Source organism: Oryctolagus cuniculus, chromosome 5 (assembly GCF_051225735.1).
Source record: "Oryctolagus cuniculus isolate XC-2025 breed Fujian yellow rabbit chromosome 5, ASM5122573v1, whole genome shotgun sequence".
Classification (NCBI taxonomy): Eukaryota; Metazoa; Chordata; class Mammalia; order Lagomorpha; family Leporidae; genus Oryctolagus; species Oryctolagus cuniculus.
In genome coordinates, this window is record NC_142871.1 from 31,617,238 (window position 1) to 31,634,593 (window position 17,356).

Here is a 17,356-nt window from a genome sequence, read left to right on the forward strand (position 1 = left end):
TTGGCAAGCAAGCTTTTGAAAATGTTTGTCTCTTATTTAAGAAGCAGAAGATAAGGATGGGCATTTAGCCTAGCAGTTACAATGTCAGTTAAGATACCAGCGTCTCCTATCAGAGGGCCTGGGTTCGAGTCCAGGCTCCACTCCCAATTCCAGCTTTCTACTGACGTGCACCCTGGGAGGCAGAACACGGCGGCTTAAGTAGTTGGGCCCTTTCCATTCATGGGAGACCTGAGTACAGCTCCAGGGTCCCAGAGTTAGTCCCAGTCTGCCCCCAGCCCAATCCCTGCTATCATACGTGTTTGGGGGAGTGAACCAGCAGATGGGAACTTTTGCCTGTCTCCCCCTATCCGCCCGCGCCCCTCTCTCTGTAGGTAGATAGATATATAGAGATAGATAGATATATATAACTATAAATAAATAAATATTTTTAAAGAAAAAAGATGGACCAGCATTGTGGCAAAGTGTGTTAGGCTGCCACTGCAATGCTATCATCCCATATGGTCACCAGTTTGTGTCCCAGCTGCTCCACTTCCAATCCATCTCCCTGCTAATGGCCTCAGGAAAGCAGTGGAAGATGGCCCAAGTGCTTGGGCCCCTGCCACCCACATAGGGGACCTGGATGATGAACCTGACTCCTGGCTTTGGCCTGGCATAGTGCTGGCTGTTATGGCCATCTGGGGAGTGAACCAGTGGATAGAAGATACCTCTCTCTATTTCTTTCTCTCTCTTCCTCTCTGTAACTCTGACTTTAAAATAAATAAATACATGTTTAAAAAGAAGAAGAAGAAGAGACAGATAAGGAGATAAATAGAAGTTACAGTGCTGCCATAGCACTTTCTTCTCCACCTTTAGAAGTAAGCTTTGGGAAGGCAAGAGAAAAATCTTGTCTTACTTGCTGCTAAGTCTTTGCAACTGAGAGCAATACCTCATTCATGGTAGGGAAGCAAATATTTGTTAAATGTTATTGGATGGATGAATGGATGGACAGGTGGACAGGTATGGTCAAGAACTATCACTCTTCCTTACTTAAGGGATTATTCTTCTAAGAACTTGAAAGAGACTACACAAAAAGAAAGAGACCAGAACGCACTTCCTCTTTTGACCCCACAGTCTCTTTTTTAATAACAACAAAAAGTATTTTTTTTACTTTCTCATGCTTTAAAGTATAAATTGATTGTCCCTAAAAACATGTGGCTAAAAACAATTTGGTAAGAAAAATGATATAATAAAGCATAGGCCAAGAAGAGATGCAATTTCCAATGGAAACAGAAAAAAGATCTCACACAGTCTCAAATGATTATCTCCCACATTCCTCCTTGTAAGCCATCATTTCATTTGATAGGCTCAAAACTCTTTGCATTGCTGGAAACAGGGGGTAGGAATGAAAAGGAAGAGGCATTAGGTGGAGCCCAATACCACCACGAGCCAGGTGGCCAGGGCAGAGCTAGAGGATATCAGGGGATACGAGACAAACCAGGAAGGTTCTCTGGAGAGCTATCAAAAAGGGTGGAAAAGGAAGACTCAAGAGGCCTCACCTGCTTTGAGCCACTGCCAGGTGTCCTAAATCTGGGGCTGCAAGCACGTCACTCAAATTACCCTGTCTTAGTCACTGGCAGCCTCTCTGCCTGCTGGGCCAAATACCCTCAGGGCCTCCTGAGTTGTTTCATTCACTCACCTGCATACAACTTGCACAATCTGCCCAGCCTTGGTCTTCTGCTTCTCCACAGCTAACACAGCCCTAGAAAAAGCAAGCTTCTTTATAAAAGTGACTTACAGCAAACACTTTTGGAAGTGATTCTTACACTTTTATAGTACTCCTAAAATAATATGATAGACCTTCAAAATTCACGTATATTATTTTTTTTAAAAATACATGGATTCTTCTCTTGTTTTGTTTTGTTTTTGTTTTTGTTTTTGTTTTCAGAAAGGCAGAGTGACAGAGAGCAAGAGTGAGAAAGAGATCTTCTGTCCTCTGGTTCACTCCCCAAATGGCTGCAATGGCCAGGTCTGGGCCAGACCAAAGCCAGGAGCCTAAAATGCCATCTGAGTCTCCCATGTGGATGGCAGGGGCCCAAGCATTTGGACCATCTCTGCTGTTTTCCCAGGTGCATTAGTAGGAGCTGGATCAGAAACAGAGCAACTGGGACTTGAACTGGCATTCCAGGAATGGGATGTTGGCACCACAGTGACATAGGGAGTGGCTTACCTGCTGTGCCACAACAGTGGTCTCTTAGATTTTTTTTTATTTCAAAAAAAAAAAAAAAAAAAAGCTTTGCACCTGAATGAACATCTTTAATTCCATTTTCCATGAACATTTTGAAGTTCCTTCTTAGTATGAAGTAACAAATTTGCTTCAAGGAACCACTTAACCAAAGGTGAAGAACCCAGGAGAGGGCTGTGGATTTTTCAGTTTCCTCTTCTGAGCCATCTTCCCATTGAAAGAAACCCTGGCTGCCAGAGCAGTCAGTCACACTTGGGACCATGATGCCTAAGCACTGCTTCCTGGGCCTCCTCATCCATTTCTTCCTGACTGGTATAGGAGGTAAGCGCCTTGTTATTTTTTAATGATTTCTAGCTTTGTTATTTGAGCTGATGTTAAAAATGGCAGTGGTACTTTTCTGGGTTTTGTCGAATTTTCAGGTTTCTTAGGTCTCCAAAGGCTCAGAGCAGGCATGGGATTAGGTTCTGTCTGCAGTCTGCATAATTCTGCATGTCCTTGATGGGTACCTACTACAAAGGAGGCACTCCTGAGTGTGCAAGAAGCTTCATACAGGACAGTTGTCCACCCACTGCTCTCTGCAGAATTTTGCTTGCCTTCAAGGGACATTATAGCATCATGGTTACCAGTATCTAAACTTCAACCAGCTGTCAGCATCTGGGTTCTAACTCTGCCACTTACTAGCTAGGAAATCTGAGTGATTTACTTAACACTCCCATGCCTCAACTTGCTAACCTATAGAATGGGGATTGTGGGTCACTGTGAAGATAACTGAGTTAATACATGCCAAGTGATTAGAGCAGTGTCCCTCTGCAGTAGGGTGCTTAAGTACTTAGAGCCAGGCAGACAAGAACAGCAATTCAGGAGTGGGACATCAAGGGCAGATCTACCTGGAGGCAAGATAGGGAGACTGAGCAAGAAACTGAGAAAGGGGATTGGAGAGCTGGGCTGAACTCTGGGAGCCAAATTAATTCCAGGCAGACTCTGCATAACAGTGGTGGTTATGTACTGGCTCCTAGGAAGGCAGGTAAGTGGTCTTGGTGTGGGTCTGTCACCTCTGTCATCATAGCCTATTACTATCTGGGAAGGAGCTAAAGACAACATTTTTTCAACAGGTTTACTTTCTCTGCAACTTTGGGGAATAGGGTAGAAGGCTGTCAAATCTATTTTTATTTTTGTTTGTATTAATTTATTTTAGGAGAGAGAGAGAAAGAGAGAAGAGAGAGAGAGAGAAACTAACTCTCACCTACTGGTTTACTTCCCAAATACCCAGAAGCCAGGAACTCAACCCAAATGCTTGAGCCTTTACCTGCTACCTCTCAGAATGTGCCTTAGTAGTGCATACTTTTTTTTATAGCCTAACACACATTGTTCTGAAACTTGGCTCTGCATCATAGTCATTGAAGGTTCAACATGTTGAGTTTGAGGCTCCACCTCCACCACCTGCACTTAATAGTAGCTGCTGCAGGGACCCCTGATGCACTGATCACACTGAAAACTTCTGTTAACAATGGTGCCCATAGCAATGTTCAATATTTTCCCCTCTCTTACTATTTTAGGATCTCAGCCAGTCCATGGATCTCTGAAGCCTCAGAAGGTACAATTTAAGTCCAAAAATTTCCACAATGTTTTGCACTGGCAGCCTGGGAGGATGTGTGTTGGCAACAGCAATGTCTATTTCGTGCAACACAAAATGTAAGTAAATTGAGCTTCCTCCCCCAATAGAGAAGGCCACGGAGTAACACATCCTAGAGTGCAAGAGTGTTCAAATACGAGCACTTTCCCTTTTCAGAGAGGTTGAGAAGAAGCAGAGGCTGGGGTAGAAATGACTTGTTACCGGTGAAAGCTGTCCAGGAAGTCCAAATTGCAAGACTATTTGCAGTCAGTGGGGCCAATAGCTACCTCAGCCTAAAGAGACTTCCACTGAATTCTTAAAGGCCCAGCCTTTGGCGCTACAATAGTGCCTGGCACATGGTAGGCTCTCAACACAGCAGCTTCACTTACCCATGGTCTGAAAATGTTTAACAAAGATGTCCAGAAATCATGAAGTTGCATGCTGTTCTGAGTAGTATGGTGAAATCCCACATAGTCCTGCTCCTACCTGCCCAGGATGTGAGTCATCCCTCTGTCCAGAGCATTCACACTGTGTATGTTGCCACCTGCTCCACACTTAACAACAGTTTGGGTTATCAGCTTCATTGCTGCAATATTGCAGTGCTTATGTTCAAGTAATCCTCTCACAGTGTCTGACTGTATCACCACGGCTACACCTCACTTCATCACATCCCATATGCTTTGCCTCATCACACATTATCACAGGTGGAAAGAATTATGAGTACAGGGTGATTAGATATTTTGAGAGAACAAGAAAACACATTGGCAAGACTTTTATCACAGCATATGTTTATAATTATATTATTTTGTTATCAGTTATTGCCTAACTTAGAAACTTTCAGAGTTACAAATCTATAAGACAAAAACATAGCCTATGCCCAGGTCACAGACATCCATGGAAGACCTTAGACTATATCTCCCATGGATAAAAGGGCAACATTCTACTTGATTGTTGAATGAATGCTGGAAACAACTTGTTTGGCACAGAGCAATACTCAACTAAGATGAAAGCAGTGGCAAACATGGAAGGAGTATGCAAACATATTTTTAATTAGTTGTTGTTTAGAGTGGCTTTACTGATTTGAAAATGCTTTTCAAAACGGAATGAATACTGCAAGCTTGGACACAGACAAACATGCCACTGCTCAGTCCTCTCGTGCGATCTTCGGTTACTCCTGTTGGATGGGTGCAAAAACTCAGATAGGATCATATCCTTTCCTGGATCCCTGCCTGGAAACAGGCACTCCTAACTTGAAACTGGCAGGCTTTTCTACACATCACATACATTTCCTGGAGTGTTTTTTTTGTTTGTTTATTTTTTGGATATTCCTCTTCTGGCCTAGTTTGAGATACAGATGGAACATGAGATGGAAGACAATAGAGCTCAGCTTTTTTTTTTTTCTTTAAAAATTCCAAAACTCAGATGCAGATATGGGCCAAACTAGCAATTTTTTAAAATAAATGTGTGTCTTAATTACATTCTTTTTAAAATTATTTGTTTCCAAATTCTGCTTTAATTTGACACAATGGAACTGTGGCCATCATATAGATAACCTAATACAGGTATCATCAACATTCACCACTACACGGCTACAAAGTCAGACTCCAAGTCCATCAATAAGTACTCGGGGAAACCTTTCTCCCCAGCTTCCCGTTCCTGCTGTTTCCCAGGCAGCAATGTGCTCTGACTTGTGGAGCAGGTAAGGAAGTGAGGCCATCACTTTTCCCTTAGGCTGATACACCATCTCCTGATCTCAGGCTGACTCAACCTGCCTGCCTCTTCACCTAACCACCCTTCCTCTCGCCCAGCCCCTGGGCACAGGGCTCCCTTTAGAGCCCCCACTACAACTTCCACTCATTTCTCGATGACGGAACTAACCCTGTGTGTTGGGTAAGCATAAGCTGGGAGGAAAAGTGGTAGCAGCTTCTCAGAATCAGCCAGATTACTCAACAGCAAGTCTGTGAGAAGTGGGGAAAAACCACAAGGAGCTGAACCCTCAGAAGCGCTAAGGACATGGAGAGTGAGAACTCAACAATGGAAGCTGATGAGCAGTAAAAAAAATTAAAACGCTTATGTGAGGGCTACAGGGGATGTCAGGGTTGAGCATATTTATCAGCAAGAGAGTGCTTGGGCTAACAGGAAGCAATGCTTTTAAAGATATTTAAGAATGGTCTAGGCTCTCCCAGTGGTGCTGATATGAGCATTAGAAGGTGGGTTTCCACCCAACTATTACAACTAAGAGAAGAAAGTCAAAAACCTAATAGGCTGGAGAAACAAAAAGTCAGCTCTTTGACTTTTCCCTTCTACAGGTATGGACAGAGTGAATGGAAAGACAAACAGGACTGCTGGGGCATCCGAGAACTCTTCTGTGACCTGACCAATGAGACTTCGCATCTACAGGAGCCTTATTACGGGAGAGTGCAGGCAGCCTGCCCTGGGAGCCACTCAGACTGGGGCATGTCACAGCGCTTCACGCCCTTGTGGGAAAGTGAGTGCCCTGGACATTCTCTGCTTTTCTCTTCCTGTCCTTGGCACCCTAGTGTGTCTGGGCACCCGGCTCTGTGCTTACTGAGATCCACCAGCAGCTCATTTGATGCCCTCAACAGCTCCAGGACTTAGCTTCTAATACCCTCATCTGGCATCCCAGGAGACCAAGGTGCAGGGGCCAGGTCTCTTGGTCAGCTTTGTGCAAATTAGGATTCAAATTCTGCTACATCTAACTGCAGGGCCTTCCCTCTACCATGTGGTCACACTGTAGCTTCTAAAAACAAGCATTTGTAGATAACAGAAAAGAAGCTGTGTTGCCCAATACCTCCCCAAATATGAGGGTTAAGTTCTCCAAAATACTCATGCTAGAAGAATTTTTCTTTTGAGGAAATTATAACTTCTAGTTAACCCCCTTCTAAAGGAGAGAACTGAAGTTCTCTCTCAATATCGATTTCTGAATAATGTTTATTCTTCTTCTGGTTTAGTCAGAATTGCAGAAAAATATAATCTAAGACATGAATTATAAAATTCACCATTACCAATAGACCTTGTATAAAAAAAGAGAAAAAAAGGTGCTTAAGGTATCCATGTAATGATATGAATAACAGAATAGAAAATAAATATAGGTGTTTATTGCAAGCTTCATAATTGCTACTAATCATGAAGCTGTAGTGAGTATCTGACCCTTCAGCCCCCATTATTAACTCAGTGTCCACTCTCCTTTCAGCCAGTACCTGAACTCATCCATGAGGAATTTTGAGTCCTTTTGGCCTTTCCTGTGTCATCTTGACATAATCTTATACTAACTTTTCTTACTGAATATGGAAGTTGTAGGAAGTACACCACAGTACACAAAGCATCCTTCTACCTGACCCTTGTGGTACTTCTAACTCTGTTTCCCCTTGGTGGTCAGAACTCATCACCCCAGACAGAACAACTTCATTTTCTCTTTGTGGATTCAATGGATTGGGGAGCTCCAAATGGTGGAGAGGCATCTCCAACTTCCAATTCTTTGAAACGATTTTTGTTGCAGCACAGAAGAATTAAAGTTCAAGCAGTTAGAAAACAAAATATTTCAGGAGTTATTCCCTGAGTATGAATGGTGCTCCCCCTCACTTCCATTTCTTGTATACTAGACCAGCAAGTTCTGTGTATGCAAGAAATATCAACATACACTGTTCAAAGCCCTAGAACATATACCCAGTCACATACCATCCCACAACATGTTGCCTGTCAAACTGAGTTTTCAATTGTCCATTTCACCTTCTAATAAAGCCAGGGATTTTTCAGGGATGAGGTATTTGATACAGCTAAATACTCCTACAAGACCTTGCTTCATTTCTACCACATTAACTTAATTTAGTTGTTATATACAATGTACCATGGAGTACCATGTTCATGAATAAGGCACACACTCATCTGGGTACATGTATTTGAGAGGAATCTGTTAATGAAAATACTGAAGTAATGAAGAAAAAATTGATAGCCAGAAGAGTGTCTATTCTAGTGCTTTTGTCCCTTCCCTGTTGGAAAGGACCAAAAAACCCTGATGAGAGCCCCTGGAGGATGACACTTATCAGGGGTTCAGTCTTGGTCTTCCTTGCTGGGAAGCAATGTCAGCCCAGCCTTGGTAAGAGGAATTCGATATTGCTGAGTCTCCATATAGCCTCCATCCCTTTTACATGATGCTTTTGCTCATGAGTTCATACAGTTACTAGGGACTTGGGGAAAATGGACTGTCACTGCATCCACCTGGATTTTATAAATAGTTATATTGAAATAATTCACACACCTTACAGTTCATCCATAGCACATATAATTCAGTGGCTTCATGATATTCACCGATAGGTACACATATCACCCTGAGTCAATTTTAGAACATTCTTGTCACTTCAGAAAGAAACTCCAGACCCTTTGACTATCCTCTATCCTATCCCTTCATCACCCCAGATCCCCAGTCCTAAAGAACCAGTAATCTACATTCTGTTCAGACCCTTTGCCCCTTTTTTTTAAATTTAATTTGAGAGAAAGTAGATAGCTAGCTAGATAGATAAGCAGAAAAGGGGAGAGTGAAAGTGAGGACGAGAAGGTGGGGCTTTCCACAATGGCTGGGATTGGACTGGTCTAAAACCAGGAGCTGCAAGTTCAATCTAGGTCTTTGATGTAAGTGGCAGAAGGAAAATATTTTATCCACTGCCATTGCTTCCTAGGATTTGCAATACCAGGAAGCTAAAGTCAGGGCAAAGCCAGGCAATGAGACAAAGCATATAACCTGCATCTTAATCATTAGACCAAATGCCTGCTCCATGTCTGTTCTTTTCATTGAATTGTTTATCTTTGAATTTTTGAGGTGTATGAATTCCTTTTGTATTATGGATACCAGTGCCTTATCTTTAACTTGATTTTTAATTATTTTATCAGTTTCTGTGAGTTGTCTTTTCACTTTCTTGGTGAGATTATTTGAAGCACAAAAATTTTTCTTTTTAATGAAGTCCAGTCTATTTTGTTGTTGTTGTTTGTGCTTTTGGTGGCACATTCACATTTTCTTAGATTTATATTACATTTCCTTATAAGTGTTTTATAGTTTTAGCTCTTATGTTTAAGTTTTGGATCCATTGTGAGTTCATGTTTGTGTGTGGTGTGAAGTAGGGATTCCATGTCTTTTTTTTCCCCCTAACACGTGGCTATCTAGTTTTCCCAGTACCAAGACAATTCTGTGGTCATTGAGTGACTCAAAATCTTGTTGAAAATCAGTTGACCCTAGGAGAATGGTTTATCTCCAGACTCAATTTTATACACTGTATAATTTTATACAACGTACAATTGTGCCAGTAGCACACTCTCTTGATTACTATTATTTGTGGGAAGTTTTGAAAATGAGAGATATGGGTCCTACTTTCTTCTCCTTTTTTCAAGATTGTTTTGGCTCCTCTAGGTCCCTTGCTACTCCATACCCACTTAGATATTTTTTTAAGATTTATTTATTTACTTACTGGAAAGGCAGACTGACAGAAGAGGAAGAGACAGAGAGAGAGCTGTCTTCTATCCATTAGTTCACTCTCCAAATGCCTGCAACAGCCAAAGCCAAGCCAAGCAGAAGCCAGGAGCCAGGAACTCCACCCACATTTCCCATGTGGGTGGTAGGAACCCAAGTACTTGGACCATCAAGTGCTGCCTCCCAGCTGCATAGGCAGGGTAGCCAGCACACATACTGGCCCTCCAGCTTAACCTACTGTACCACAATGCCACCCCCACCTAGAATTCTTAAAAACTTCCTTCCAGTGGGTGCATTCAGATGGAAACAGAAATGTTCACATTCTGGATCTCAATACTCAGGAGTTCATCCATAAACCTCTTCTAACTGGCGCATGTCCAGTTAGAGACAAACTAATTGGATCATGCCCAAAATGCTAACCACAGTGGAACTCAGAAAACTCAGTTTGTGTTTTCTGGCTCTCCAGTTAGCAGAAGCTTGCATGACTAAGTTGATGGCCACCGTGAGGGGCAGTTGCAAGAGTGGTTTGATTATCATACTCCAGTCTGGAAATGGGATCAAGTTAAAAATTACTTATCATACAAAGCCTCCTCCTGTCAGCTCCATTAGGTCAGTCAGGTAAAAGTAGTCAAAGACATTGGTCACTTTGTTCTACACTGGAATGGTGAGAGTGGGATTTGGCCCAGCAGTTCAGAAGCCATTTAGAATATCCATGATACACATTGTAGTACCTGGGTTCAATCTCTGGCTCCAGCGTCTGATCCCAGCTTTCTGGGGGCAGTGGGAATGGCTCAACTAGTTTGGTTCCTGCCTCTCTTGGCAGCCACCTGGATTGAGTCTCTGGATCCTGGCTTCAGTCTGGTCCAGCCCCTGGCAAGTGAACCAACAGATGATAGTGTGCTCACTCGCTCTCCTCTCTCTGTTCCTCTGTGTCTCTGCCTCTGAAATAAATAAATTGATGACTTTTAAAAGTAAATTGGGGCCAGCGCCACGGCTCAATAGGCTAATCCTCCACCTGTGGTGCCAGCACACTGGGTTCTAGTCCCAGTTGGGGCGCCGGATTCTGTCCTGGTTGCTCCTCTTCCAGTCCAGCTCTCTGCTGTGGCCTGGGAATGCAGTGGAGGATGGCCCAAGTGCTTGGGCCCTGCACCCACATGGGAGACCAGGAGAAGCACCTGGCTCCTGGTTTCAGATCAGCGCGGTGCGCTGGCTGCAGCACTCCGGCCACAGCGGCCATTGGAGGGTGAACCAATGGTAAAGGAAGACCTTTCTCCCTGTCTCCCTTTCTCTCACTGTCCACTCTGCCTGTCAAAAAAAAAAAAAAAAAAAAAAAAAAAAAAAAAAAAGAGAGAGAAAAAAAAAAGAAAAAGTAAATTGGTATAGTGTCAAGTTCAGAGGGGTTTGCATTTTTTTCTTTATGACTAGCTTCACTTTCAAAGAAAAGCCTTGGACAGTGTTGAAAATCTTTTTTATTCCAAGACCTTGTTGGTAGAAGAATAAGAAACCTCCTCTAAACAACAGTCAAAATTAGAGCTATTCTTGAAGCAACAGTTAGGAGTCCTGCCCATTCATCTGTCTCCTCACCCTCTAGCTTTGTCCTCTCCTCCAATCTCTCCTAAGGCTTTCTGAAAAGCCAGTTTTAAAAAATATGCTTCCAGGGTCTTAGGACAGCGTGTTCCCAGAGTTTGACACAAGCTAAGGAGCCAAGTTGGCTCCCCTGGGGCCTGTTTCTGAGCAGCAGGATGTTATGAAGTTCTGATTCCTGAAATCTATCAGGAAACAAAGCGAAGTTTAAAACAAAGCAAAACAGAACCCAAGTCACTTAACTTAAAAGAGCTCGATAAGATTTCAATATTATCTGACCTCAGAACTTCTTGGATTAAAAAATAATTGCAGGATTTCAGATAGGACTCATTTTATTTTCTTTTCTTTACTATTCCTTTATTTTCTTTTCTACTTTTTATTTATTTGTTTGAAAGAGAGACAAATAAAGAGAGAAAGAGCTCCTACTGTTGAGGGGCACACAGATTAAAACACCGTGAGATTTTTGAGGTCTTCTAGCCTCTGGTTCACTCCCCAAGTGGCTGGAGCTGCACTGATCAGAAGCCAGGAGCCTGGAGCTTCTTCCAGATCTCCCATGCAGGTGGCCCCCAAGTACTTGGGCCATCTTCTACTGCTTTCCCAGGTCTTTGCAGAGAGCTGTATCGGAAATGGAGCAGCCAGGACTTGAACTGGCGCCCATGTGGGATGCTAGCACTGCAGGCAGAGGCTTTACCCACTAAGGCACAGTGCTGGCCCCATTAATTCCATTTTTTCTATAAAAATTTTGAAGAACTCTTGTGCGGGGTGGGGGGAGGAGGAGACAGAGATAATACCTAATTTTGAAGAATTATAAGATAAGATATGAATCTACAAACTGAAAATTACAATGAATACCAGACAAGAAAACAACAATAAAATCCATACTTAGCAATACCGCAGTGATTATGGGAACAATTAAAGCAGCTATCAGGGCAAGTATTCACCCTAGTGGTTGAGAAAACTGTGTTCTGCATCAGAGCACCTAGGTTTGATTCCTGGTACCAGCTCATGACTCCAGCTTCCGGCTAACCCAGACCCTGGGAAGTGGTGGTGATGGCTCCTGTAATTGGGTTCCTGCCACCCATGTGGGGACCTCAATTGTTTTCCTAGCTCCTGACTCTAACAGAGGCCCATACCTGGCCATTGCAGGCATTTGGGGAGTAAATCAGCAGATCAGAGTGCTATCTCTGTCCCTCTCTCCCTTCTTCCACCTCTCTCTCTCTCTCTCTCTCCCTCCCTCTCTCTCTCCCTCTCTCTCTTTCTCTTTCTCTCTCTCTCTGTATGTTGTGTGTCCCCTTCTGTCTTTTAAATAAATTTAAAAAATGTAAAAAATTTAAGTGACTATATAACCCCATTTCCTAGTCAATAATGACTTGGTTATCAGAAACAAAATGCCTGAACCAGATTCTCAGTTTTGATTCTTCCAGTTGTTCATACTATATGACGTGATCCTGTTGAATTTATGTTATAGTGACATGTCTTCAAATGGGCTTAAAGCTGCTTTGGAATTTCACATCTTGAAGGCCTTTCTCTAAGATTTCCCCTGCAAATAACTTCATAAGTTTAATTTTCTAAAAGAATCCAGAGCACTGTGGAAGTGACTAATCAATGCCTTAAAGCTGAAGCAGAAAGCATCCATCCTCGGCAAACAGAAGTATCTTCGAAGAAACACCCCAGATATTTGGGCTGCCCCAGTCATCAGTGAATCTGCATCTTGATTTTTGCCAGATTTCTGAATTTAATCATGATGCATCATATGCATAATGTGCACAATAATACATTCATAAATAACCTGTCAAAATTTCCTATTCTTTCTCCAGCAAAAATTGATCCTCCAGTGGTGAATATAACCCAAGCTAATGGATCTGCACTGGTTATTCTCCAAGCTCCGGATTTCCCATATAGAGCCCAAACAGGAAGAAATGTATCAGTGGAAAATTACTATGAATTAGTATATCGTGTTTTTATAATTAACAGTTCACTGAAAAAGGTAAGTTCGGGTAGATGGATAAGAGGTATTTTTTCTTCTATTTATTTAACTAACATTGTCCTCTGTGTTGTTGCTTTGTCTCTTCTTATTTTTTCTTAGCTTTCTAAAATTCTTTCTCATGTTCTCCATCATTGATAAATAACTGCTTGCATCACCACCAGAATTGTATGTATGTGAATGTGTATATGTGTGAACATGGATATGTAAGTATGTGTGTGTTTTTATGGATGTATTTGTATTAATGTATGTACATGTATATCTGTAAGTAGTTCTAGGTGTATGTAGATGTATTAGTGTATTTGTGATGCGTGTATATGTGAGCATGTATTTGTGTATATGTATACGTAAGTATATACATATATATGTAGATGTTTGTGTAGGGGGTGACATTTGTGTGTATATGTGTATGTGTGCAGATGTGTGCAAGTATTTGTGTAAATGTATGTACACATGTAGATTTGTGTAAATGAATGTACATGTGTAGATGTGTGTATCTGTGTAGACGTGTATGTATGTGTGGATGTACTTGCGTATACATCTACAAGTATGTATGTGCATGTAGCAGCATGTGTATGTGTGTAGATGTGTGATTGCATTTGTGTATATGTGTATTTATGTAGATGTGTATATGCATGAATAGAAGTATGTGTGTTGTGTGTGAGTGTTGTCTGAGAATGTGCCCTTTAAGTCACTCAGCTTGTCTGCACTTGGTCTTCTCTGCATGTCTAAAGATTTGCTGTAACTATTGGATTGGGTTTAACTGATACAATATTCGTGTTATGAGTCACAGCGTTGAATATCTCGACCAGTTTTGCTATGACACCGTACTCTTGGGTCAGTTCCTTTGTCAGGGTTCCGTGGTTAATTGTACCTTTTTCCACGGCCTTCTAAGGCAGGGCTCTTTTGGTAGTGAGGAACAGAAACTCCTCCAAAGGCACTGAGATGCCAAAAAGGTGGGAAGGGAGAAAACAAGCAATCTCACCAGCAGCCAGGAGTAAAGCGCCACCCAACTATGCAGTGACCAGGAAGGGGAAGTGGGAGTGAGATAGAGCTAAGGGCTCCTGCTCTCTCTCTCTCCCTCTCTCACCCACTTGCTGCCTCTTGGGCCACATGGTTCACATCTACAGTTATTTTGGCAAATCTACTCCTTTCTCCTCTCGTGAAAGAGGCTGTGTCAATCAGCAGCCATGAGGGAGAAGTCAGGTTGTACCTGCACGTTCACCTGAGCCCTCCTGCACCAGGCCAGGAACCTGGGGATGGAGGCTGTGACTGGGCAGGAAACCACCTCCCATCTGCTACTGTGACCACCTACACTTACACATTCTACCACAAACAGAGCAAATTGATAGCTCACTGGAAACATTTATCATCTGATTTCTTTTCTTTGTAGGAACGAAAGATTTATGAAGGGGCTCAAAGAGTCGTTGAAATCTCAGATGTCCCGCTGCACTCTGGTTACTGTGTAGTGGCTGAAATCTATCAGCCCATGTTAAACAGAAAAAGTCAGAGAAGTGGAGAGAGATGTGTGGGCGTTTTGTGAAGTGTGGAGCGCTCTGCCACGTGCGAATCACCAGCTCTCTGAAAACCGCACTGCTTGTGTTCAAAGGATCTTAGGCTATTCTTACCTTTTCTTAAAGCAGTATTCACTATTTTGCTTGAGGGCCTTCTGTGTTTATCCATTTTTTTTTTAATATTTCATTTGAACAATGCGCCGACAGGGTTCTATGACATACAGATTTTCATTTGTGAATGTAACATCCCTAAAAGCAATCTCCATTCTTCTAAGATAACCAACTAAAAATTTCAGAACCAAGGAATAGTTGGCATTAATAAAATGTTAAAAAATATTTTTAAAAAGTACCATGAGAGACTACCGTAGTCTTAAGCCAAATATTTTCCATGCATTTCTATTTACAAATACATTTTTATATCTATAGTGAAATATTTCCACTTAATGCACCAAAATTTTGATTTAAATTCTGTTGTATGCAAATAAGTACACTATGTGAAAAAAATGTTCTTATGATCTCTGGATTAATATCTAGATTAAGATTATCAACAACCACATGTAACTATCAAAGGAAACCTATCCAAAATAATTTCCCTTCATTTCATTGTTTTTGGTTTTGTCTTGCTTTTAATGTTGTCTTAGAAGAATTCCTTTATATTCTCAAAATTGAGTATAATGTTTTTCAGCAACAAAAAAGCCATCACTCCAAGTCCGTGGCACAAATATTATTCAAACATCTTGGCAAAGGATCTCTCGCAGGTAGCACCCTCATAATCTCCTTATAGGAAAGGGACCACAGAGTATGGGTACTTTGGGAGGTTTCTTGGCTCCTCAAAGCTCTCTGGATGACTTCTGTCTCTTATCAATAAAGACTGGTGTCCCAAGGCTCAGTGTCATCAACAGAGAGCTGCCTTCTTCACTCAGGCTTAGTCCATAGATGTTTACTGTTGTCTTTCTCAGGAGGACATAACTATGGGATAACATTTGTGGTGTGCAATTTATCATGAAAATCACTCCAAAATATGAGAACAATATAGTTTTATGTCTGGTTATATCTACTTGTATTAATAAATGGATTAAAAATTATCCAGAAATGTATGAGGAAACAGAATAAGGGACAGAACAAGAAGTAGAGAATTGCTTTCCTGTATGGTCAGAAAACCTTGATTTGGATGTAAACCTAGAGAGTGAAAAAAAATTAGCACTTATCTTGGTTTTGAATTACTGTCATTTTTAATTTTTATTTTTGCTCATTCCTTTTTTGTCTTTAGTCCTTTTAGGGGTAAGAGGGTGAATTAAGAGCACTGATCAGGGGAGGGGAGGGATTAGATGTGGCCAACATTTAAGTATATGAAATTCAGTATGAAGTCTGATTTTTTTAGTGTAGTTGTTTCATAATCATTATTAGTATCATGTTTTATTTTGTGTGATTTTGGGGGTTTTTCTCTTATGCTTGGGCAAATGTAGGCATGCTCACCTAATGAAATACTTTGAGAAAAATTATAATTGCCACATTCTTGATTGTGTTATAAAATATTGTCATACATTTCAATAAACCCTTTAAGGTTTTTGCTTTGCATTCTGAAATTCTTGTTATTTGGACTTTCAAAAGAAGATGACAGTGTTTAAGTCTGTCAGGTGAAATCAGGATCAGCCTGGCCCTTTGCAAACTCCAGTCAGGAAGAGACAGACAGCATTGAGCAGGACATCAGACTCCTTGAGTGTGTCCTAGAGCTGAATGCAGTTCCACCCTCAAAACTGCCTAGGCCTGAAGCATTGGGGCTGTAATTGGCTCCTCCCCTCCTCTCACATCCTATAGCCAATCCATCAATCAATTCTATAGGTTCTACCTCCAGAACACAGCCCCTCTCACAACTGCCTTATCCTAGGATGCTATCATTTCTTATCTGGGGGTGCCTCCAGTCACCTCTCTGGGCTCCATCTTGGCTACCTCCCTCTGGTCTACATTCAACATGGTAGCCAGGGTGGGCCTTGAAGCATGAATGAGATCTTGTCACTCTTCTACTCTAAGACCACCAAGGGCTTCCCACTCCATAAGTGTAAAAACCCAAAATCCTCATAATGAACTCCGAGACTCTGTGTGACCTGATTGTTCTTATCATTTCCCAGATCTCATTTCCTAATTCCCACCTGGCTCACTCTGTTCCAGTGTACGGACTCCATGACTTGCCCTCAGATCCAAATGCCCTGCCCTCTAGTCCTTTGTACCAGCCATTTCCTATGAGGCAGAATCCATATCCATGGGTTCACTCTCTTGCCTGAGTCAGGACTTTGCTGGAAGGATGCCTTAGTGGCAAGAATTCCTTCACCATTTGATTTACAATTGCAACTTATACCCTGCAACTTGCTCTATCCCTCACTTTTCTTCATAACACTTAAATTACCCAACATGCTATATAGTTTACTTATTGATAGTATTATCTCCCCTACTCCACCAGAATACAAAGACAAGGTTGGTTGGTTGGTAGGTTTTACTGGACTTATCTCCATTACCAAGAACAGAAATGGTACAAGGTAGACACTCAATATTTGTTGACTATTTCTGGAGATTCAAAGGCGTGATGCTGGCATTAGCTTGGCTCCGGTGATGACTTCCTGGTGGATGGCATCACTACAGTGTGAGTGTAGAAGGGAGAAAGGTCACACAGCCAGACAGGAAGCTTGTGAGGATCCCTTCCATGGGCACTTTCCCAATGACCTAAGCACCTGCCACTAGGCTCCACGACTTAGTTTCCAGCACCTCAACACCACCACACTAAGGACCAAGATTCTAGCACATGAACCCTAAAGAGGTAAACCACAAGTAAACTATAACAGAACTTATGAGTATTTCTACTTTATATAGGTAAGCTTCAGACAGTTTAAGTGATTTTCCAGGGTCTGAAAAATCCATCTAATTCTTTTATTTATTTATTTATTTTTATTTTATTTTTTTTTAT

At 41.7% G+C, this 17,356-nt stretch overlaps 1 protein-coding gene and 1 long non-coding RNA gene across 3 annotated transcripts in view; one reads left to right on the plus strand and one right to left on the minus strand.

Annotated features, from left to right (window-relative positions):
* The window catches only part of LOC149126456 (uncharacterized), an 89,715-nt gene that overhangs the window by 9,114 nt on the left and 63,245 nt on the right, over positions 1-17,356 (minus strand). Inside the window, exon 3 of one of the 2 annotated variants that reach the window (XR_016233680.1) lies at positions 1,676-1,738. The exons of the other annotated variant lie outside the window; for it this stretch is intronic. This is a non-coding gene — a long non-coding RNA (uncharacterized LOC149126456). The remainder of the gene's footprint in view (positions 1-1,675; positions 1,739-17,356) is intronic. 2 annotated transcript variants of the gene reach the window in all.
* On the plus strand, positions 2,260-15,975 carry IL22RA2 (interleukin 22 receptor subunit alpha 2). The gene is made up of 5 exons (XM_002714759.6): positions 2,260-2,542; positions 3,778-3,913; positions 6,143-6,321; positions 12,717-12,886; positions 14,277-15,975. The coding sequence occupies exons 1-5, from the start codon at positions 2,482-2,484 to the stop codon at positions 14,424-14,426; spliced, it is 696 nt and encodes a 231-aa protein (XP_002714805.1). The 5' UTR covers positions 2,260-2,481; the 3' UTR covers positions 14,427-15,975.

What these genes read in the sequence shown, in the direction of transcription:
- IL22RA2 (XM_002714759.6), top strand. Translation starts at nt 2,482, where the DNA reads ATGATGCCTAAGCACTGCTTCCTGGGCCTCCTCATCCATTTCTTCCTG. An exon ending in TATTTCGTGCAACACAAAAT is followed by an intron (nt 3,914 to 6,142) that starts GTAAGTAAATTG and finishes TCCCTTCTACAG; the next exon opens with GTATGGACAGAGTGAATGGA. An exon ending in TTAACAGTTCACTGAAAAAG is followed by an intron (nt 12,887 to 14,276) that starts GTAAGTTCGGGT and finishes TTTTCTTTGTAG; the next exon opens with GAACGAAAGATTTATGAAGG.